The following is a 25,180-nucleotide window of genomic DNA, read 5'->3' as shown; positions in this document are numbered from 1 at the left end:
TATATATATATATATATATATATATATATATATATATATATATTCTGTAAAATATTACCAGACCTTATTTAAATAATTACATCAAGATGTCGTTGAAAGCCAAGGCACTTTACAGCTTCCAGAGTGAAAATAAAGAAGAGATCAATATTCAGGAAAACGAAGAGCTACTCATTTTTGACGATACTTCTTTAGATGGATGGCTACAGGGTCAAAACAGCAGAGGAGAGAGAGGTCTGTTTCCAGCCTCTTACGTGGAAGTAATCAGACCCCGGTCTAACTCCAGCCTTACAGACAACTCTGTGAGCCCAGCTGGTTCTCCTGGCAATGGCTCCTCCTTTTACACCCCAGACCCTTCACACACACGCTCCAGCCACGAGAGCTATGACGATGATGATGATGATGACTGGGACGATTGGGATGACAGTTCCACTGTGGTGGAGGAGGAGTCTCGACGAGGTGGGGGCGCTAACGGACATGCCCACCCCTATCAGACCCCCCACGACAATGTACAGTACAGACCCAAGCCGTCCCTGGAGCGCCAAGACAGCATGTCCAGCGCTAAAAGGAGCAGTATGGTGGGCAGGAACCTGAACCGCTTCTCTAGCTTTGTGCGCTCCGGGGTGGAGGCGTTTGTGCTGGGAGACGTGCCCATGATGTCCAAGATCTCTGAGACATACGCCATTGAGATGGGCACCAGAGGACCCCAGTGGTGCGCCAACCCAAGGCCCTTTGTCTGCTCCATCGAGGAGCCGATCAAGCAGACCAAATTCAAGGGCATCAAGACCTACATCTCCTACCGGGTGTCCCCCAGCCACACAGGCAGTCCTGTCTACCGGCGCTACAAGCACTTCGACTGGCTCTACAACCGGCTGCTGCACAAGTTTACAGTCATCTCGGTACCTCACCTGCCCGAGAAGCAGGCCACTGGCCGATTCGAGGAGGACTTCATCGAGAAGCGCAAAAGGAGGCTGATCCTCTGGATGGACCACATGACCAGTCACCCTGTTCTCTCCCAGTACGAGGGCTTCGAACACTTCCTTATGTGTGGCGATGACAAGCAGTGGAAGCTGGGCAAGCGGCGGGCAGAGAAGGATGAGATGGTGGGTGCCAGCTTTCTGCTCACCTTCCAGATCCCTAGCGAACACCAGGACCTGCAGGATGTGGAGGACCGGGTTGACACCTTCAAGGCCTTCAGTAAGAAGATGGACGACAGCGTGTTGCAGCTCACAAACGTGACCACCGAGCTGGTACGCAAGCATGTGGGCGGCTTCCGGAAGGAGTTCCAGAAGCTGGGCAGCGCATTCCAGTCAGTCAGCCAGGCCTTCACCATGGACCCACCTTACAGCTCCGACGCCCTCAACAACGCCATCTCCCACACGGGCCGCACCTACGAGACCATCGGGGAGATGTTCGCAGAGCAGCCCAAGCAGGACCTCTACCACATGCTTGACAAACTCTCCCTCTACCAGGGACTGCTCTCCAACTTCCCAGACATCATCCACCTCCAGAAAGGTAATACTTGTTTTTACACAAGCAAAGGCTAGTTGTTACCAATCCCAGTCCACTCTTTGGGGATGACTTACAGTCCAGGTTTTTGTTTCAACCAGTTACCCTGTTTAAATCTAAGTTTAGTCATATTCATGTATGAATCCCTGTAGCCACAGACTGTTTATTGTGTGTGAGTCAATACAGATTTTAAACAGATATTTAGTTTTTTGTTGAAATAAAATTCTGGACTGTTTGGTGTACATGACGTACTAAGGATTCAGTCACTGCATATAATATGCTACAGGGTGGGGAAAAAAAGGTCTCGATTGCATAGTAGTTTGAGGAAGGTTTTGCTTAATAAGGTGCAATGCTTGTGCAAATGTAATTTCTGTTTTTCTGTTATTATTGGAAGTCCTTAGTTGTAAAACAAAACATGCTTGTCTTATTGGCAATCTGCTTTGGATTCTACTGCAATGACAGAATAGACCAACTCTTATTTCAGTTTACCTAAAATCTGACATAATTACCTCACAACTGTCCTGGACCTGAAAACGCATGTCTTATGAACTCTGAGGTCCATTATTACAAACTCATTGCTTATCCACAGTATATTCTGTATATAATTATCAGGACACAGCAACTGCCAACTTAGATAACAAAGCCAGAAAAGACACATTTAATATCTGTTCTTTATCCATATCAGTATTGGAATAAAGTCCACATTAACCCCCCAGGCTGCACTGGCCTCACTGCTCCTGTTTCTTTGTTCTTCTTTTAGGCAAATATGTCACCACACAGCGTCGGGTATCTGCCTTTATTCCTACTGATTTCAATCCCAGTGTAGCCCCACTGAGGGGCACTGTTTTATTTCCACAGGGAGTTCAGGCTTCAGCATCGTTAGAGCTGGGGTGGGTTTGAAGAACAAGGTCTGCTGAGTTGTCCACATTTCACTGTGAAGCTAGGATCTAGAATCTAAACCAGGTTTCACAGTGAGGCTAGGATCTAAACCAGGTTTCCCAGTGAGGCTAGGATCTAGGATATAAACCAGGTTTCACAGTGAGGCTAGGATCTAGGATCTAAACCAGGTTTCACGGTGAGGCTGTGATCTAAACCAGGTTTCACAGAGAGGCTAGGATCTGAACTAGGTTTCACAGTGAGGCTAGGATCTAAACCAGGTTTCACAGTGAGGCTAGGATCTAAACCTGGTTTCACAGTGAGGCTAGGATCTAAACCAGGTTTCCCAGTGAGGCTAGGATCTAAACCAGGTTTCATAGTGAGGCTAGGACCTAAGATCTAAACCAGGTTTCATAGTGAGGCTAGGACCTAGGATCTAAACCAGGTTTCCCAGTGAGGCTAGAATCTAGGATCTAAACCAGGTTTCAAGTGAGGCTAGGATCTAGGATTTAAACCAGGTTTCACAGTGAGTCTAAGATCTAAACCAGGTTTCATAGTGAGGCTAGGACCCAGGATTTAAACCAGGTTTCACAGTGAGGCTAGGATCTAAACTAGGTTCCACAGTGAGGCTAGGACCTAAACCAAGTTTCACAGTGAGGCTAGAACCTTAGGACTAAACCACAGACTTCTAAATGGATGTCAAGGAAAGATGACCTTGTCATGGTACACAGGGTTGGTACTTAGTTGTATTCTATGATTCTCTCTTTCAAGTTTAGTTATGGCTGTAAATGTACAAAATTGCTACAGACGTCTCATTTCTCAGACGCTGACTTCTAATTTGGAGGGTTATATAAACAGTGCATGTTAAATGTGTCGGTGACTTTAATCATTGAACCAGTATGATTGCCATTATGGGTTTTGTGGTATCTGCATTAACACCGCATACTGTTCTACAAAGGTAGCAATAAGGGTGCAGTGAAAAGGAAATTGCATTTTGTAACCCAAGGGAATCTCACACCTTTAAATACCAGGTTTTTATGGGTCAGAGTAACCAGCTTTTCTTGTTCTCTGACAACCAATAAGCTTTCCACAGCTGAGTGTTTAGTGTGGTTGTCACGGAGATAGGAGCAGGCCCTTAATCACTACAGATCCTCCAGGTATGACTCTCTGCTCTCAGGTTCCATTACTTATTGTCTCAGTTCTGCATATCTGAAACACATTAGCTTGTGCTGTAGTGACAGACTAGTAGCTGTAAATAAATAAATGTAGTTCCCATTTCTATAAAATAAATCCCCACTTATACTTCCTGTTCAACTGGAGTCAGATGGCTGTGCCTTTTTTTACTTCACCAATTGGACAATCTTTTTCATAAAATAAAGTACATTGCAACAGTTATTCAGGCATAAATCAGTGTACATCATTTTTGTTTATATTATAATTAGCCAAAAACTCAACAGTAATTTACTAGTGGATTAGGGAACATGCAATACTTGAACTGCTCTTCCCCTCTCCCCACATGTCATTAGATGTAAGGGGATGATGTAATGCATTTGGACAATGAACAGAAATTCTGTTGGTGAGACAATTATAAAGCAAATAGAATGTTAAGCTATGTTGCAGAAAGCTTGGAATACAAGTCTAGAGAGGTTATGCTAAGATCAAACAATGTCTTAGTTAGAGCCCCACCTAGAATACTGTGCAGTTTCGATCACCTCACGACAAAAAAACAAAAAAAACATCAATGCACCCAAGAAGGTACAGAGAAGGGCAACCAGGCTGATCCCAGGACATAAAGAACTGAACTATGAGGACAGGTTAAAATAATTAAATCTCTTCAGCCTAGAAAAAAGAGAGGACTCAATTGGTCTTTAAAATCATAAATGGTGTAGATAATGCTAACCCAAGACACTACTTCAGAAAACAAGAGGGCATAAGGGGAAACTAAGTAAAAGTTTAGCACTTTTTATACAAATGCATGGAATAGCCTACCAGGTGGAATGGTAGGATCTGAAACACTGGGAACATTAAAACAAACAAGCAAAAACAAACCCCCCCCCCCCCCCCCCCCCAATTCTGTGCTTTTAAATTAGTGTTATGAATGAAAAACATGTGGGTTACATTTAGTCCCTTCCAGTTCTGCCAGGTTTAGCAGTTAGACTGTTAAAAAGAATAAAGAGAAAAAGTTTCATTACTGCATATACCCTTACCCAAGAGAGGGATGTATAGTATATTCAGGTATGGGAATAAGACTCCTATTGCATAGTGGTTTGAGCCACTGCTGGTTTCAATATGAGTTTAAGACTTGAGCTTGTTACCTATACACTGTAACTAATCATGCTTAAAACCTGGAGTGGATGAAACTGCTTTGTAATAAGAGTCTTGTTGCCATCCCTGAAAATACATACATGTGGATGAGGCTTTGTTACTAACACAGTATTTTACATTTGGTGGTCCTTTGATGTAGAAGATTCATGTACGGGTAAAAATTAACAAATAAATAATTGTAGTAATTGCCTAGTAAATGCATTTTGGGGTTGTGGATTCACATGTACATGTACATTACATTGAACAAAGAAAGACACACCTGTGCTATGTAGAAAACACTTAGACATTAATCCCTAAACACTTATCTCTTAAATGGCATATTCTTTCTTGTATAAATACTACCCTGTGATGTATTAAAAACGGCATCTCCCAGTTGCAGGTCAACCTCAGTTGCAAGCTGTGTGGAATCACGCAACAAGGCAAACCCAATGCTGGGGTATGTAGCCACAAGTGTAGAGTACAAATCAAAGGAGGCTATGATGAGGTTGTACAGTTGCTCTCAAAAGTATTCACCCCCCCTTGGACTTTTCCACATTGTATTGTGTTATAACATGGAATCAAAATGGATATAATTAGGAGATTTTGCCACTGATCAACACAAAAAAGTCCATAATGTCAAAGGGAAAAATAAAATCTACAAATTGTTCTAAATTAATTACAAATACAAAACAGAAAATTACTGATTGCATAAGTATTCATCCCCTTTTCTATGACACACCTAAATAAGCTCTGGTAAAACCAATTGTCTTTAGAAGTCACATAATTAGTTGAGTGGAGTCCACCGGTGTGCAATTAAGTTGTTTCACATGATTTCAGGTTAAATACACCTGTCTCTGGGAGGTCCAACAGTTGGTTAGTTTTATTTGGTAGAGGCACCTTTGGCAGCAATTACAGCCATGAGTTTATTTGGATAAGTTTTGCACATCTGGACACTGCAATTTTTGCCCATTTTTCTTTGAAAAATTGCTTAAGCTCCATCAAGTTGGATGGGGACTTTGGTGAACAGCAATTTTCAACTCTTTCCACATATTCTCAATTGGATTGAGGTCCTGGCTTTGACTGGGTCACTCAGGGATATTGACCTTTTTGTTTTTAAGCCACTCGAGTGTGGCTTTGGCTGTATGTTTGGGGTCATTGTCCTGCTGGAAGATCTTCTCCCAAGTCCCAGGTCTTTTACAGACTTCAGCAGGTTTTCCTCCAGGATTTCTCTGTACTTTGCTGTATCCATTTTGCCCTCTGTCTTCACAAGTTTTCCAGGCACTGATGCAGAGAAGCGTCCCCATAGCATGATGCTGCCACCACCATGCTTTATGGTAGGGATGGTGTTCTCAGGATGATGTGCGGTGTTAGGCTTGCGCCAAACATAGCGCTAAATGTTGAGGCCAAAAAGCTCTATTTTGGTCTCATCAGACCATAGAATCTTCTTCCACTTGGTCTCAGAGTCTCCCAGGTGCCTTCTGGCAAACTAGCCGAGATTTGATATGAGTTTTTTTCAACAATGGCTTTCTTTTTGCCACTCTCCCATAAAGGCCAGTTTTGTGAAGCACCCGGGCTATTGTTGCCGTATGCACAGTGTCTCCCAGCTCAGTCGTGGAAGACTGTAACTCCTTTAGAGTTGCCATAGGCCTCTTGGTGGCCTCCCTGACTAGTCCCCTTCTCACCCGGATATTCAGTTTTTGAGGTCGGCCTCTTTTGAAGAACCTTATTCTGGATTTGCTTTGAATGTTCCTTCATGATGTAGTTTTTGTTAGGAAATCTAATAACCAACTGTTGGACCTCCCAGAGACAGGTGTATTTAACCTGAAATCATGTGAAACAACTTAATTGCACACAGGTGGACTCCATTCAACTAATTATGTGACTTAAAGACAATTGGTTACGCCAGAGCTTATTTAGGTGTGTCATAGAAAAGGGGGTGAATACTTATGCAATCATTTATTTTCTGTTTTATATTTGTAATTAATTTAGAACAATTTGTAGATTTTATTTTTCACTTTGACACTATGGACTTTTTTGTGTTGATCAGTGGCAAAAACTCTTAATTAAATCCATTTTTATTCCATATTGTTACACAAGAAAATGTGGAAAAGTCCAAGGTAGTGAATAATTTTGAGAGCCACTGTATATTATATTGGTGAGAACATACTGAAAATATGTGTCCAATTCTGGTTTCCACAAGACCAAATGAACATTATGGCCCTGTTGAGAGTTTAGCAAAGAGCAACTGGACTAATAACAGGGCTTAAAAGAATGAGCTCTAAAAATAGGCTGAAATAACTGAATCTGTTTAGCCTGGGAGAAAAGAATTGGGGGGACTAGGAGTTGACAAACTTAATCCTAACCAAGTGCAGCACTGAAACCTGGACCAGAGAACACAGTTGTGCATTAAGTGGTGATAGACTTTGGACAGAGGAAAGGGGACATTTCTTCACACAGAGAGTGATGTGGATATGGAATGGGTTACCTAGTATAGATGAGCTGAATGGCCTTGTTCATACATTTTTTCATGTTATTTATTTATCTATTTATTTAATTAATTATTTATTTTTATTGAACCCTTACAGCAGGATTAGACACCACATCCTGATGAGCAGTGTTTGATTAATTCTTATTGTTGGTGACCTACCTGGAAACACCCAAATTCTGATGTGTGTTTCCATAGAAAATCCATTAGTCACCACTAAGGCATGCATTAGTGTATTTAAAAGAAACGGGGTTAGAGCTAATGCCTGTGTAATTATGGGATTTTAGCACATCAGAGTATAACATTGTATTAGTTGTCCTGCGGTAACTTTAGAAACTGTTATTCTCACATTACTGAGGAGCTTCATTTCTATTTTATCAAAGTAGGTCATACACTACTAGATGTGAATTTACTAAAATGAATCTAGGACCTGGTGTCTGTAGTTCTTGGAAGCATTGTCAAATTTACACTGACATGTAATTCATCCATTTTCCATCCCTGCAAATCCATGCGCGAGTCATGTTCCTGAAACTATATTATAAATGCCATACGTTTTTATATCTGGGAAACTGACCTTTAATATGCCAATAACATTTTGACAGTGTTATACTGGTGACGTTTTAAATGTTTACAAGCATCAAATAAATTTGTTGTGCTGATTAATAACGAGTTATTCTTTTTCTTAAAAGCCCATTTTGATAGAGAGGCTATTGGTTTATTTATTTATTTATTTATTTTTATAAATATTTTTATGACATTTTTAAATAAAATACTTGCGATCTTATAATATAAACATATTCTCAAATAAATGTTTACCATTTTTCATTTTACAAAGCACCTTTTAACCAAAGAGAATGCTATGAAAGGTTTTGAAACAATCTTTAAAACAGAAAAGGTTTTGTACAGGGCCCCATTGTAATTTTCTATAAATCAGTCTTTCCCTGGATTTAAGCTTTTTTAGGCTTGTTTGGAGAATCTTAACTTCTAGGATTTGAACAGACTTTCTCATTCTATTTAAATCACAGGAGTTACAGTAGATTTTTCTGAGATGAAATACAGTCAATTAGTAGGTCTCACAATACCCCTAAATGAATGCATAGCAATTGAAAATGTGCGATTTAAAGGAAAAGTGGGGAAAAAAAAGAGATTTGTTTCTGAGGAGAGTCCAAGGGTAGAGTGGGCTTCTGGGAATCAGAGTCCTTATGCATGACTCACATTTAAAACTTGGTAATAACATTTGGCCATTCCAAGTATTAGATTCTGGGGGAAATATGGGGGTGTCTGTCTGTTTGTACATTTTCTATATATCTGGAAAAACGTCAATCCAGTTGGGATGAAACTTGGCATGAACAGCTTTTGTGATGTGTGTTACACTTACATGTACCTGGAGAACACAGGAAATGATTCCATGTAATGTAAATCACTAATTTGAATATGCTTCACCTTAATGCTAACACCTCATTTGCATACCTAATGACATCTAGGTCTTAAATAGCACAATTTCTATAGAACTGTTCATTGCCATTTCTTATTCTATACTACTCTGTACATACTGTTGATTTACACCATGTACATTAACTGTTTCATCATCCTTCTCTTACTGTCACGCTTAATCTGTTAACCAGTAAGGTTAACAATCGCCTTCACAGAACCACACCGCACAAACACATTATATATATATATATATATATATATATATATATATATATATATATATATATAGGGGTGGCTAGGGGTTGATTGACAGTCAAATTCAGTCACCACCTGGCCACATTCCACACTTTTCCACTTAACCAATAAAATATTTCATACTTTTCTAATTAAGTAATTAAACAATTACACAAACCAGTTTAAACTAGGTGGCTGTGCAAAGGCAGCCATCTTGGCCCCAGGCTTTTCTTCCATAGCTGCCAGCCACAAAAACACATATTTCTAAGTGTGCCGGGCCTCTGTCCTGTCACAGGGATATTTATGACATTGTTTTTACCAGGATACAGAACACAGAATCCTGTTTGCCTGGTGCAACAGACCTGATCAGCCTTCTAAATGAAGTGTTTTTAACTGCACTGCTTTCTATTCAGGTACTGAGTTTGTATTGTCATCATCATTCATACCAAGACATTCTTACCTTAAACACAAATTACAGTGACTACTGCTTTGTAAACAGCATGGCAAACATTCAAACAGGTTGCACAAACAGGGCTTTAGTGTATTTGTAATAGACTTGTTCATCCTGATCTCTCCTTGTGCCTTTGTATAAGCTTAGCACTACCACTGAACCACTCGTGTCATTGTACAAGGACTTTTTTTTTATATATACCATTTGTAAACTTACAATAGAAAGTCAATAGGATATCAGTTTCATGGATCAGCAACTCAAAATGTCATGAAATATGAGGTATCAGATTCATGTACTGTATTTAGGACCTCACGTATTTGCTCCATGCAAGTATTATAGGAATTAGGTGGCACAGCAGGTTAGTTTACTCTCTGTTGCCAACATAAACAATCTGGTCATTTTTTTAGGCATTAAACAAAAATAATTCACCTTTACCATAATATGTGTGTGTGTGTCATACATGAAATACCTAAGAAATGGTGGCAAAACATATTAGGTAAGGTTTACTGGAATTGTTTTGTTCACACCATGTAGTTTAAACATATCAGAAAGTAAACGAAACACCCCTATTGCAAACCATATATCAGAGCTTTTCAATAGTGTTTGGTGGCAGCGGTCAACAATGGTTCTACTGCCTTAAAATAAAGTTCCCCTATTTAATTTCCTCATGTAAAAAGGCTCAAATGACTACTGCACACATGCTTCCAAGCTACACTCTGAAATCAATTACTTTTTCAATGAAAACGATTTTTGCATGAAACAGTTATTATATTGGACTTTGTTTCCTTTAAGGGCACCTTTAAGGGGGGGGGTGGGGTGAAATTGAACTACGCAGGTCAGTACAACCTTGACAAAATTCTGGGAGCTTTTCTTTCCGGCCCCCTGAAAACTGCATGTACTGTGTTGAGCTCACTCATTTTCTTGATAACAGCCGCCTTGTTTTAACTAACAGAAAGCTGTGTGATGCCTGCTGGATTCTGAGCTCAGCATTCACTTTGCAGTGCTTGGTGCGGGTATCTGTTTGTCTTTCCTACTTAGATCACAAGCCTCATTTGTGTTCTGCCTAAAAGGCAGCCTTTTTGTTTTATCAATCTTATTTTTATAACTGTATGACTTTTCAGCATTTCCCCCCACTGAGATTCATTTCTGTTATCACTAGCTAGCTTCAAAGCCTGGCCTATTTCAGTCGTGTATTTTTTAACGCTGACCAGAGTTTTCCTGAAAGATATGATCAAAGTAAAAACAGAAGATGAAAAGAACGATCCATTTTTCACAACTGCAGGGCTGGTCTTTGTCCTCCGGTAGCTCGCTGACATCCGCTCTCGAGTTCCTGGGGGTAGAGAGGCAATTGGATTTTTTGTGGGATGGGAGGACACCCATTGACCTTCAGTTCTCCTGAGCTGTTGCTGCGGTGAGGGAGTGTAAATTGGGGAGAAAATGAGTTATTGTAACTTTTATATTGCAGTCCAATGAAGCACAGAGTAATTCCCATGTATAGGCTCAGGGGCTAGGAGTGGCGTTTTAGGTGAGAATGGAAGACAGACGTTTTGAAAAGAAATGCATAATAGGGTTAAATATTTATTTTATCTCCCATTTTAAAATAAATACAGTACCAGGGCTGTTAAACCATTAGGTCATGAAAACAAGATTTAAAAACCTTTATTAGCTCTCCTTTTAAGAATAAATATCTTCAGGTGCCATAGTGGTTTATAGACTGTAAACACACATGTTTCGACGCAGGGATTTGAAGCAGAAACAGCCAAAACAATGGACTACTAGGGGTAGAACTGAATAGTCGATAAGAAAATTGACAGTTGACCTCAGAAACTGTTAGTTGACCGACCAGACCCTTCAGATAGCAGCAGGGCAACAACTTTAAAAACCTGAGTTTAAAGTGTATACTAGGAACGAACTAGCAAGGTAAAAATTTGAATTGTATTCAGCTGCTTGAGTTGAAACTGAAAGTATTTGTGAAGCATGTGGTTTCAGAAGGACAGAGTAAGTGAGTAGCATATAATAGGTAACATTTTAGAACATGAATAAATAGTTTTAATAAGATTCCATGTAGTTTAAAATATAGTGCAGAGCTAGTAAAATGTTATAAAACAGTATGTTTATAAACAGAGAGTGATACATTATGAAATACATGATTTTCTTATGTTTTTGTAAGTGGTGACTAGTTGACTGTCAACTTAGTAGTTGTGCTAACCCTAGTGTTTACAAATAGAGTAATTGCAGCATCTGTGAATATAAGAACATGTGCCAAGTAAAATAAATAAATAAATAAACAAAATGTTCAAACTGTGCCTATAGACTTTGCATTAAGGTTCATGATGTGCAGTTTTGTGGAGAGTGGGCTCTACAAAGGGCTCAGATTCACTGCAGTGAGACAATCAAAGACCAGAGGTCCTTAGGATTTCACAGCAGCTCTGAATTTAACTGAAAAGTGACAAACTCAACAGAGCAAATGTTGTATAAATCTTGTTATGTAAGACGTGGACAGCCAGGATGATGTAATACGACATTCCTTTCTAAATAGGTCTTATCCTTGAGGACTATCAGGGTTTGAAAACATCTTGTTTTTTCTGTCTTTTTCACAGGAAGAGATTTGATGAGCTATTGATCAAGGTATCTAGATCATTGCAATTTGTACCATTGTCAGTCCGAAGTGTGCCACAATTAATTGTTTTTGGATTTGTATCTGCTTGTTTTGACTTTAACATAAAAAAGGCTTTCGTAAAGGTGATCCTGTTTCTTGGGACTCCCTTACTTGAACTAAACTTTGGCAAAAAAAAAAGTTTTTCTTATTACCCTGTATATAATTCATTTTGGTCTTTTTGTACATACAAGAAGATAAGAATGTACAAACAGAGGATGCTGTTCTGCCCATCAGTGCTCATCTAGTTCCTAAAAGCTCAAAACTAAAACTTTGTCAAGTCGGTTCTTAAAGGTTACCAATGATTTAGCTTTCAACAACATGACTGGGTAAATAATCTCAGTACTGAAGGAGTCAACTGTGCCCACGCCTAGTTCTCTGCTAGCACTTTGCATAGATACGCAAATGAGGCCACATACCAGTCCTGGGTCTCCAGTGCCTGTTCACACCCACTCAGAGCTGTCTCCTGATGCAAATCACAGTTTGAGATAACTGTTTGTCGAGACAATTGGTACTTGTGTACAGAATGGTCTTTGAATGAACCCAGTAGGAGCTACTAACCCACATGTAAATCAAGTGCATTCATAATTTGGCACAAATGGTTGCAATTCAACTTTCCTCATTTTAATAGATAGTCATGTAATAAAGTAGTGAAAGCAAGTTAATAGGTAAGCATTGTAAAGCGCTTATAGGTATGGTAAACTATATTAAAAAGGGGGGTTGTTATGGTGAAAGGACAATCAGAATGAGCGATAAACTGTTGGAGTAAGTTAACAAGATGAGATTGGGAATAAAAGTAGTAGTAGCAAGTCATGTATGCAGTATTCTGCCTTTGGTTTATCTAAAAACCAATCTGACATGAATCATTTCAAACTGCACCAAATCTTAATCCAACATGCAAGAATCCTAAACTGATCTTTTATTCCAAATCAACCCGACATGCAAAGTTCAGTTTTGTTGGTGTTGTTTTCTTAAATTAATTTTTCTTTACTGCAAGGTTGCTGAAGAAACCAAAAAAACAGAGTGCTTTTTGACAAGCCATATTCACTACAGAGATGTGCCCGCGTTACACCTTTGTTTCAAACTGTTAATATAGATTTGAGCTTTGTTGCAACGTAAAATGATTTTCGTTTCAGTTTCACAGCGCACGCTTAGAGTTGACTTCACTGCGGAGATGGCATCCTGTGCGTACAGAGCTGGATGTTGACAGTGTGTGTTCATTATCTTTTTTTTCTTTTGAGGTCCAGGGGCCAGGTTACTGTAATAATTGTATATCCGTTTAAAGCCTGTCATGTCCTCAAAAAAACAAACGAAATAGAACTAAAACAAAGTGAGCCAGTGATAATGTTTCTAAGATGTTTAAGCCTTGGTTATTGCTCATTTTAAAATTAAAATGTAGTTAATTTTGAAACCAAAAGTGTAAAAATAAAATACGGATTGTCTACTCTTATCCTGGTAGCTGCCTTTATGCTACCATTGATTCACAGAACACCACTGAAAGCATCCCCTTCTTGTTTCTCCCTCAGGCGCCTTTGCGAAGGTGAAGGAGAGCCAGCGCATGAGTGACGAGGGGAAGATGGACCAGGGGGAGGCCGACGGGGTGAAGAAGCGCTGCCGGGTGGTGGGCTTCGCCCTGCAGGCCGAGATGAACCACTTCCACGAGCGGCGCGCTGTTGACTTCAAGGAGATGATGCAGGCCTACCTGAAACAACAGATCCTGTTCTACCAGCGCATTGGGAAGCAGCTGGAGAGCACCCTCAGCATGTACGACAACATTTAACCTTGTGCTAGTTCCCGCTCCCCTTCCTCTAGTCTCTGCTCTCTCTGTCCTGCGTGTCTCTTTCTCTCTCTTTAAAGCCAGGAACCTGTGTAGGAGTTGACAAAGGTCACCATTCCCACAAATTGGAGATCAATTCCACTGGTCCTGTGCTGGGTTTGGAGCTGAGCTGTGATGAGCTGCTGTTGAATTCTGCCTGTTAGACCCAGGTTCACGCACTCTGTGGACAGCCTCTAGTATTCATCTTCAGTTCTGAAGGTTGAACCCCACTTGGACCCCCAAAACTACTAGTTCAAAAGGGATCCACTGCTGGTTAGTGCACTCCAGATAATCGCCTGTAAATAACGCCAGCGATTTCTTCTCTGTGAGGGTTTTACCAGTGGGGTTACTTAGATTTTGGATGTTTTAAAGTGTATTCTATTCCTAGCTGCAATGGATTAAAGTCTTTCAGAATTCCACAATGATTGACGTCCATCTTTCATTGTTTCTTTTGAAAGCAAGTGGCCATCTAATCCTCTGACACGTGAAATGAGTGCTGCATAAATAATGTAAATAGGGCCGCCTTTGTAAAACTCTTTCAAGAGGAAGTGTGGATGATCTAGTGAGAAGTTCTGTTTCAGGAGTAACCCTGGGCGTTCATAATCTGCCACCATCCCACGACATGGTGTGTGGAGGACCCTGCCACCTTTCAAATGACATGAATCCAACCTGCTGCCCATTGCCCTCTATCCCTCTCAACTCTCTACCCTGGCTTGACAGCCTTCAGGACTGGGTGACTGCAGTGGGTCAGGTGTGAGTTGCTTTACCATACCAAAATGTCTTTAACTGAAGCACCTTCGCTAGAAGTTAACAGTGCCTATGTGATATCACCTTCTTGGGTATTCAGGGTGCTAGCAAGCACCACAATAGAATAAGGTTTTGAAGGACACAGCTGAAAACAATTTTGATTAAATGCTAATCAACCACACTTCCAATCAGGATGCAGAATTCCAGTACCTTCTCATGTAAAAACTACTCCTGTCCAGGGATATTTAGGGGCTTCTTTTATTCTTAACCTGAGGGTTGTATACGCACTCTTTCAAAAATATACTTCTTCTTATTGAAATAAGTTACAATAAGCAGTTATATTTGGACACAGTTAACTCATTACAAAACACTAGTACTGTAGTGCAAAATTAGTATGGGCATTTTAACACTGTTGCAAACTTGATTTCCATGCATGTGTTAAAACCATCAAAGAACATTTGAACCTCATTTTGATTCCATTGAGAGTTAAAAAAAAAAAAAAAAAATCTTGTAAAACCTTTTAAATATTTAAAAGGAAGGAATTTGTTAAAGACCTGAAAACTGTACGAGCCTCTTTATACCTACAGTATTTTAAATATTTAAACATTGGGCTATTTAGATACCCTGCTGTTTAGATCAATTGAAAAGACCCCTTTGTATTTTTCAATATTGCATTACTACTACAGAGTTGATGTGTCCAAAATATTGTGATAGTAGTCCTACGGTACATTTTGAAAGACACTTTCACTGTATGTGAAAAAAATATTATGACTGAAATTTCTTCCCTTGAGGATGGGATTCAGTCTTTGAATGGTGGCGCTGCTATTGTATGTGAAATTGAACTAGTTATCTTTTTTTTTTTTTAAAGCAGCAAAATGCAACAAAATATTTTAGCAACTTTATTTCTTAGCTGTTTGATAAACAAATGGTTTCAGATATAATACATTCATAAAATCTTTTCCAACAAAAAAGAAAAAAACCCTCAGGTTTTGATAAAAAAAAGACTAGTTCTCTGAAAAGGGAATATTAAAATAACACATATCTGCTTCTTAAATCAAATGTGGATTAATTCCTGTACCTTTCTGTTTGAAGATGTCAAACTAGTCACTATTTATCAAAGCTCTTTACTACACCAGTAATGCTACAAAGCTTCCCACATGAAACATACATACATACACACACACACACACACACACACACACACACACACACACATATATATATATATATATATATATATATATATATATATATATATATATATATATATATATAACATATGGTTATAATGAGAAATATTATGGAATATATTCCTATTACACATTTGTGATATATTTAGGCCATAGTTTGTTTAAAATATATCAATGTGACCAAAACAATATATTTAGGTAAATATTTTACAGCTATTTCAATTGTAATTGAGATATATTAGATTTCATAAGGGTTGCAGTTGTGTTTGCAGAATAAAAGGCTTTGATAAATTGGTCTTAGCTGCTGTGTTATTTTACAAGTTTGCTATTACAAACTACAGTGGACCAACTGCTTATACTATATATATATATATATATATATATATATATATATATATATATATATATATATATATATATATATATTATCGTACATTGTCACACACGTTATGATGTAACAGGTGTTTACACTGGTGAAATCTACCGATAAAAGGCTACTACAAAGTCATACTATTAGGGACTTTTAGATACCACTGTTAATATTTACCAGATCTTCCTGTTTTCTTTACTTCCCATGCCAAAGTTTATTACCTCATCCTTCAAATTTAACACTCTCTGCTTAAAGCAGCAAGACTATATCACAATCCTTACCACAGCACACCTTTATTGAATAATTACATAGTAAGGCAATTCAAATGACATTTATTCTTAGTTGATTTACTGTCCCACTAATTCCGTTTTGTATGATATAGTCTGTGTTAAGGTGCTGCTCTTCAGTTCGGACACACGTACACATGTAACGTAGGCACTTTCAGCTAAAGTACCTATATAATGGCAGCACCATGTAGTGCACAGGTGTGAATTTCCAGTGATAAAAAAGGAATCCTGATGTAAACGTGCTGTTCACTAGATGCAGATGACTTCCATTTCTATAGATAAGCTGATCAAGCTTCTGTCACATATGTCTATAACTATCCTAGAACTGAAGAGCATTTTCTGAACTCAGGTTAAAGCACCTTAACACAAACATATACATTAAAACACAAGACCCCCCCCCCTCTAGAGTGACATAGCTACCTTTAAGCTTTTCACTCAGATAGGTAGCCTGTTGTATGGAGAGAGGGTGTGATCATCAGTTTGATATTCCAACTACCTGCAGATAGTATGTCAGTACTGTGAACAAGCTTTTAATAGAATTGCTGGTTCATTGAGTTCCCTGCATGTTATTAACAAAAATAGCTTTCCAGTGGAGGAATGATAGGAGTTGTTTTGGGGTTTAAGCATCCACGTTAACAAGCATAATTGTAAGCCGTACATTACAGGCCACCGTAGGCCACATCTACAGCATACAGTATAGCATGTCATCTAAAATCAAATGTAGACAAGCAGGTCCTAAGATATAGCTTTTTTAACTCATCATGTGTTGTCCTTACAGTATATAGACCTACATTTCTGCAGGTCTGTGATGCCATTAAAGGGACTCGTCCATATATTCTGTCATAACTTCCAACAGCAAATCTAAGGTCCTGTCATGTATATATGCTGTTTATTTGATACAGCTATGAGATGTTTCATTCCACACAGCACAACGGGACAGTGACTATAATGTATACGCATGGGGTTTGGGATGACTGGTATGAAGATTACTGGTAATCTCAAACTGCGGACTGTCACGCATCATCCATTAAATGTTTCCTGATCTCTTAATTGCAGGAAGCAGGGAAAAAGAGACATTCCTTAATAACAGAATACATTTGTCAATGGGAAAGAAGAGAGGAATTGGAAGTGAAACAAATGTCAGGGGAAATCTGCTCAGTCAGTGAAGGAAAAGGGTTCAAGTCCTTTCAAAAGGCATGCATCACAGGCAATTCTGCAGGCAAACATACAAGTGTAAAGAATACTCTGGCAGTGTCCTTGATCAGTGGGGTAAGGTAAAGGCATTGGTGTGTGCCAGCATCCGAATGGCTCTCAGTTCAATTTCTGGCACTGACATGAATTTCCCATGGTGCATGGCTTCTGACTTACCATATAGATACTTGGGCTGGACAAAATGTTAGAAACACCTGCCATCTATAGCACACACATGTATTCTGTAATACATGAAAGCTGCATCTCCCAGTTTCAGTAAAAATGGGCAAAAACCACCAATCTGGGTTAATAGCTGTCACTTCATGGTTCTCTCCTGGCCGCTAATGGGAGCCCTACACCTTAATGACAGTGTTTCTGTTTTTGTCTATCACTTGTATGTGTACGATAGATAGATGGCTAGTTTGAAGAAGTATGATAATGTTGAAGGTGCTGCCAAAACTGACTTTTCAGTTTTGTAAGCAATATATATATATATATATATATATATATATATATATATATATATATATATATATATATATATATATTGTACTGGTATTAAAAGAAAAAGCAACAATGTGTCTTAAATTTGTTTTTCAGCTGTAGCGTGAAATGTTCTGTTATGAAGCTGTGGGAATCTTTGAAAGTCTTAATAAAACATGATGAAAGTAGAAGAAGAGTTAGATTTGTAATGGGGTGAGTTCTGACAAATACACAAATGGTCTCACTGATGAAGCAAGTAGTGTTAACCTCTGGCGGCAGACCTATGTCATACTTTACATTTATACATACATTTGGCTTATTGAATTGTGATTAAATGTGGTGTTAACATTATTTTAGAGGTATTGAGAGTATAAGATTCTGGGAGATATTTTTTTCATCTGTATGTGACTTACATTTTTTTTTCATGGATCAAAACTGCTAATTAAATCGTGATGAAACAACACTATTTAGCATCAGATATTGGGAGTATCAGATTGTGATATGGAGGTGTCTGTACATCACAATTACATTTTTACATGTCTCTTGAGAACACTATTCCAAATTCTGTAAGTCAGTCATTTTAAAATACAGTACCATTTAGCCAGCTAGGTCTTAAAAAACATGTATCTAATTTTCATTAAACTGCTGTTTTTTTTGTTTTTTTCTTTCTTCTTCTGTACTGTTCATAGTTGAGCAGTCCTGGTCATCACCCTTATTGTCACACTGCAAGCTCTGATTTGGAAATTACCCTTGTGGTGGGGGAACATTCTTCTTGTCTGAGGTGTTTTCTTAACCAGCTAACACTGTTTGGTGGCGTTAATATATAAAAAATGTCTGCTAGATTTTATTATTTAGATTTTCACTGTTGATTTTTGTAAGGATGTGTGACAGGCTTGCTTTGGCCCACAGCTGGCTTGAAAAACGTCTGCAAAATGTTAATGTAATTTGCTCGTTGACAAATTGCCTTCAAAGAAAATAATTAAATTTTCTGTAGCATTGTATTTAAAACATGGCTAGGCACGCTGGCTTTAAAGGATGATCTGACAACTATGACCGTATAGTACTAATATACTGATTATGTGGTTATTAACAAGAACTACAGACTGCTAAGGACCTTTTAGCCAATCAGAGCACACATCTGCAGTGATTCGCATTACATCCATGACATCAACTGTGATATACTGAGTTTCTGTTGTGCTCTCAATAAATTGGTACAGGTGATGTCACCTGCTTTTAAAAATCAGCTCTACTTAAACACAGGCTATTTGGATGGAGGAGTTTAATGTCAGTAGCTGGTATGACAAAACACTTGAGATTTTTAGCAGCCACTGCCAAAAAATAAGGCTAATTTGAGCCTTTCACAAAACTGCGAAACAAACTCATTACGAAAGAATCCTCATTCACTAGGCAGTGACACATCTTAGCTATTACTGTCAACTCAGTATGCGTTTAAACACAGCTGAAGTTGAATTGCTTGTACATATGACTCCTGGCATTCTGTAACCAAAAGGGTCTTTTAAAAGGTAGAACACAGCTGCTGTGAAAATGCTTTTACATTCACTTTAACACTTTGCACTTCTGTTAAAAACCCTTCACCACAGAGCCAGAACAATTTAGGGGCACCGGTGGACAACAAGACAACCACTAATGGTCAGAGGTGGTATAGCCATCACCTAATAGCGTTATTGTTTTAAGTGTTTAATACAGCCACTGTTTGTAGTGAGGAGCTTTCATCATTCGAGAACAAGCAAGTAGCTTTAAATGCTTTGCAAACCCTTTTTTTACACTTCCCTTAGTATTCCATGGTATTCACAATAGTTCTGTGGGGTCCTGGGTTCGGTTGCTCCAACACTAGTTTTCTGTGTTCTGCTTTGAGTTTGTCTGGAGAGTCCTGCGTTGCTGGGTTTGAGCAGCTCTGACCTTGAAACTCTGTGAGCCTCACCTACTCTACATTTATATAGACAGAGAAAATAGTTTATTAACTGCAGGTGGCGTGCACAGTCTTATTATCTTACAGGGGTTATTCTGGTATAAACATTGACTTAATTATAATATTATTAACTCAAGTTATTTAAAAGTATCTAAAGTTGGTTTTGGTAAATTTTGGGAAAGAACGTTGGGAATGACTTACTATAAGTGTAGCCTATATAGCGGTCTTCTCAGTCTGCTTGGTTAATTACAGGAAAGATGGAAATTACAGCAAAATTGTACTCGTCAGGTTAAATGACATTGAAGTGCAACACTATCTGAAAGCATGATCTGCAAACAGATTTCTTAAATCTAGGATTACTTGTACCAGATGTTTAAAATGAAAATATATCTTTGCTATCCTCCTCTGTCCTTGTGTTCACTATACAGAACATTTTTCATTTGAAATTGCATTGCCTATGCTACAGTCAATTTTGAAAGAAACACATTATAGTAAACTTGTATTTTTTATTTTAAAGCGCAATATCTGGTCCTGCTCTAAGTTAAATACACCTATTTTTGCAAGTCTCATTTAGGGTTGCAGTTCCCTGGTCATGTGACCAGGATGGCAAAATTGTCTCCACCCCTTTTGAGTGTTTTATTCCAGCTAATAACCAGCCAGTTACTTCCCCTATTTACGGATATGCTTTCAGCCAGTAACATGTTTTGACCCAAGTGAAATGACCCAGGAAGTGCAAACATATAATTCAAGAACTAGGCATAGAAACCAAGAGCTTCCATTAACCTCCTGCAGCACCAGATGTTTTTCAAAGTAAAATACGCATGTGCTTTAACATGTGTTTCTTTCACAACTGCACATTTGAGACCTATTTAGCTAATGGAAGTGAAAACATGCCTGATTAATGATATTATTTCATTAGCTCCAATTACTTTAAAAGAGCTATGAGAATAATCATTTGCCAGTGCATGTTGTATTTTAACCTTGGTTAATGTCCTGGTAATTTCTGATGTTTACATAAATGCATTAAATTATTAGTTTTTTTAGTTTTAGAACCTAAACAGAAATTTACCTGACATTCGTTGACAAGCTTTGAAAGTCATTTACCATAGTACAGGTGAAGAAAACCTCACCATTCCCATAAAAATACGTTAACTGTAAAAGCCAATTTGATTGTAAGATCCTGCTATAGAAGGCCTTGTAAAAATAGCAGAAAGGCATCCGCAAGCTCTTTTCTTTTTGGATCCAGGCTGGGGTTGAGTGAGGCAACAGCCTTTTCGAGTTGAAGGAAAGTGTCTTGTGGAGCCAAGATGCAGTGTTGTATAACATAATCTGGAATTTCTGATATGTACGCCTACCTCAGGCACAGATTAACACCAGATGTTTACAAGACTAGGCCACAGAGAAGGACAAACAAGTTTAACAGTTAAAACAAGGTATGTCAATATAGAGTTCACATCCCGTCTATTATATAAGAACACTGTGCAAGTGTGTATACCATACAAAATTGTAGAACTTGTGTCAAAGTAGGTCACTTAAATTATGAATGCCTGGGACAACTAGAATGTCCTAATGTGCACATTTTCATGAATGTGGAGAGCTGGGGAGTAACGCATTACTGTAATCTGATTACATTTTCAGTAACTTATGATGGTTCCTTTTTCAGACAAGTAATGAAATGTGGTAACGGATTACACTATGTAACACAATTTTTGTTCCTGGGTAGTAAGTGTTATTTCCTAATTGCTTATGCCTCAAAAGTATAGAAAATGGCTATTATTCCCCACAAACTTTGCTTTTGTGACCAGGACAGTGATATTTCAAAATATCACTATTTCCAATGGGAAAACTGGCAAATGTGTGTCTTTTCGTTCACATAAAGTCAGAAAAAAACAACATGAATCCAAATTAACATGTATATCTCAAAAAACTACTCACTTACAAATCTTTTGTAGTCATTTTTGTATTACTTTAGTATAAATACATGTTAATTTGGATTCATATGTTGTTTTTTTCTGACTTTATGTGAACGAAAAGACACACATTTGCACGTTTTCCCATTGGAAATAGTGATATTTTGAAATATCACTGTCCTGGTCACAAAAGCAAAGTTTGTGGGGAATAATAGCCATTTTCTATACTTTTGAGGCATAAGCAATTAGGAAATAACACTTACTACCCAGGAACAAAAAATATATATATATATATATATATATATATATATATATATATATATATATATATATATATATATATATATATATATTGTTACACAGTGTGTTATTTTTTATGTAAAAAAAAATTATGTATATAAGAAAAAAACAACAATTGGCATTAATATTAAATAAACAATTACAAATTAAAATTGAGTCTTAAAAAAATCTATATTAATTATAATTAATAGCAATATTAATTATAATTTGTCAAGTGATACAAAATATTGATCAAATTCCTCACCTGAAACTCCACATTCATTAACTCTGGACACTGGGAGAATGACACATTCCAGGACTGTCCAAACTAGCCCTGAAAGGTTAGCAACCCTAAATCTGCAGCCTTACCAGGAAGGAAACCAACAAGCAGATGGTCCATCGCAGCTCGCACTACCCCGCCTCTCACAGGCTGCACCAGCATCATTCCAGCAAATCCACAGCAATACTGCATTTACCATTCACATATTCTAGCACTTCATATTTATTACAATCAAGTGTAATCAAGTGTGTTATAGTGGACTTTGCCACACATACAGAAGTAACACAGTTTTACACCATCAATATGGCCACCAGTTAAAATACAGTCAGTAAACATGAAAAATACCATTAAATTGAGATAACATTGCAATAGCACCCTAGGGAAATCCTAGCAGAACCATTACTAGACCACATTACCAGCAACACAATGCACACAGTCCTGCAATGGTAGCACGCTACTAGCGTAGTCCAGCTAGTCTTTAGTCATTCTGGGTAAACTACCGTCTTGTCTTAATGATTTGTTAACAATTAGTACTCAGGTCTCTGTCATTTTAATTAATTGGTAAAAAAAAAAAAAAAAAAAAAGCTTTTAGCTACTTTTCTCCCTGGTCTTCAGAAAGAGCTTAGACTCAGTACCTTGATATTGTTTCACAGTTTTAAGCACATCATAGATAATTATGTAACAGTAAGCTGTTACGATTTTACATACTGTACTGTTTTAATGTTTTTTATGTGAACTTGCACATAACAATTTTTATGTACTATTTTAACTGACTGCTTGCGATTTTAGGTTTATTTGCTGACTTCTTGGCCAGGTCTAACTTGTAAAATATTTTTTTTAATCTCAAGCGCCTTCCTGACAAAATAAAATAAAATGCCATTTACATTCGACATGCAGTTCACCTAACCGTTATATTGAACGATGAATCAGTACAGTAAAGCACAGGTCTGAGTGAGAATATTTGTCTTGCATATAAGGCCTCAGTATGTACGCTGGCTATTTTGGTATGTCTCAATATTGCTACTATAGTATATAACCATTGCCTTGTAGTGCCACAGCATAACCCTGCTCTGCTTCAGACACCAATCACTGAACTATCATGTCATCAGGTTGTTTACTTTGGGTCTATTCTGTGTTTACCTGTAGGGTGTGGGCACTCTCATGGCTGGGTGTGGTGGTAAAATACTTATTATCAACAGAATATGATAGGTCAGATCAAATAGCACACAATGAGGGACAGACCAAGTGAAGCATTATGATGAAGGGTTGTGGGAGGCAAAGCAGATTAATTCACTAGTCTAGAGGCCTCAGCAGGTCTCAGCATACTGTAGCCTCCAGTGTAAATTACGAGGGGATTTTGGAAGCTTCCCTCCGAGACAGGTTCTGGGCTGAATCGCCGAGGATCCGTCATACATGGATACCGCAGTCAATTTTCAGTTTACTATGTTCATTACCACATTTTTACTATGAGGTTTTTTCTCTAAGTATCTAAAAACAAGCCTACTTGTCTGGATATAAGCAGAAAAAGCTGAATTCCCGTATTAGACAGGAAACAAATCAGTCCCTGGACACATAGCATGACTATAAGGCAAAGCAGCTGTGCAGCACACACTGGCTCTGCTTCTGCCAGGCTGGTGGCCTGTCCAACACACAGCCACGCTCCACCAGGCCTGTTCTCATGCTAATCTTCTCTTTTGTTGTGCTTAGTGTTCGTGCTGTTCCGTGTCCAACAGCATAGTTAAGGAGTGATGTAGCGGCACCTAACTGTCTGGACTGTGCAGACATGGGTTTAGACTTTTATTTTGAAAGTGCTTCCGTGTGAGGCTGTCCTCCTGTGTATGTTCCAAAACAGTGGCTTTTATTACATATTACATTTCTCCCCCATCTCTCTCTTTTTATTGATGTCATTGCAAGTACTTTTGGCTCCATTATCATCCATAGTCTCCAATGGGCTATGTAGCAGTTCTGTGTTTGCATGGAGTATCAAGATGTCAAGAATACTTTGAACAATCTGACCTCTCAAAAATAACCCCTTTTCAGTGCTTATCTGTCATGGGCACAACCCACCCCCCATTATTGGCTATAAGTTGACAGCTAACATTTTGGGATTCTTCCTAAAACACACCAGGTACTTTCATATGCAAAATCTAAAAGAATCTGAGACTGTTTGGTATGGAATGACCCAGTATACAATTAAAGACAAAAACATTTCTCATAATGGTTGTAGTTTCATTTTGTCCAGAGTTTAAATCATCAGAGTGTTAAAAACTTGTATTCTTGGCAGATATTTATTTTAATATAGATTTTTGCATAGCACACAGCGCCACCAGTGGTCTAAATGGTGTAACTGTATTAGTTTATTTAAACCCAGGTCAAAAGCTAGTGTAATAGCTACACCAGCTCTCGTCCTATTCAATTGTTACCGCTTCTTATGGCTTTTAGAACAAGTGAATTTTCCTACAGGATGAGATGCAATGTGTTTTGGCTCAATCCTTGTTTTCCCACTTTTTTCTTGTATTGTAGCTAAGCCTCTGGATTAAATTCAAAGTTGCTGCTTGCTCCACAGCTGCTGGCCCATGCTGTTCCTCTCTCCACTGCAGCCCAGCCGCTTCCCTGGCCAAGCCACAGCCCTTCAGCCAGATTTCCAGGCAACAGATGATGGCTCATGTCACAAAAACGGCTGCAGTGGGTGATGTCAGACCAGAAACAGGAACCAACACAGAATAAACAGAGAGGTGGAGTTTGGTGAAG

The 25,180-nt window shown here is 38.4% G+C and overlaps 1 protein-coding gene across 4 annotated transcripts; it reads left to right on the top strand.

The window, feature by feature from the left end:
- The first annotated feature begins 9 nt into the window (after positions 1-9).
- LOC121299119 (sorting nexin-33-like) lies at positions 10-25,180 on the top strand. Of its 4 annotated transcripts, none has more exons than XM_041226670.1 (3): positions 10-1,512; positions 13,473-13,710; positions 25,030-25,180. In XM_041226670.1, exons 1-3 carry the CDS (start codon positions 87-89, stop codon positions 25,154-25,156), a joined length of 1,791 nt encoding a protein of 596 aa, XP_041082604.1. In that variant the 5' UTR covers positions 10-86; the 3' UTR covers positions 25,157-25,180. The 4 variants fall into 4 exon arrangements, with proteins under 4 accessions (XP_041082604.1, XP_041082605.1, XP_041082607.1 ...); XM_041226671.1 differs by having other exon boundaries at positions 24,996-25,176; XM_041226673.1 differs by having other exon boundaries at positions 24,953-25,041.

Source organism: Polyodon spathula, chromosome 24 (assembly GCF_017654505.1).
Source record: "Polyodon spathula isolate WHYD16114869_AA chromosome 24, ASM1765450v1, whole genome shotgun sequence".
In the NCBI taxonomy this organism is placed as follows: Eukaryota; Metazoa; Chordata; class Actinopteri; order Acipenseriformes; family Polyodontidae; genus Polyodon; species Polyodon spathula.
Note: the sequence above shows the minus strand (reverse complement) of the source record. Positions and strands in the feature narration are given on the sequence as shown.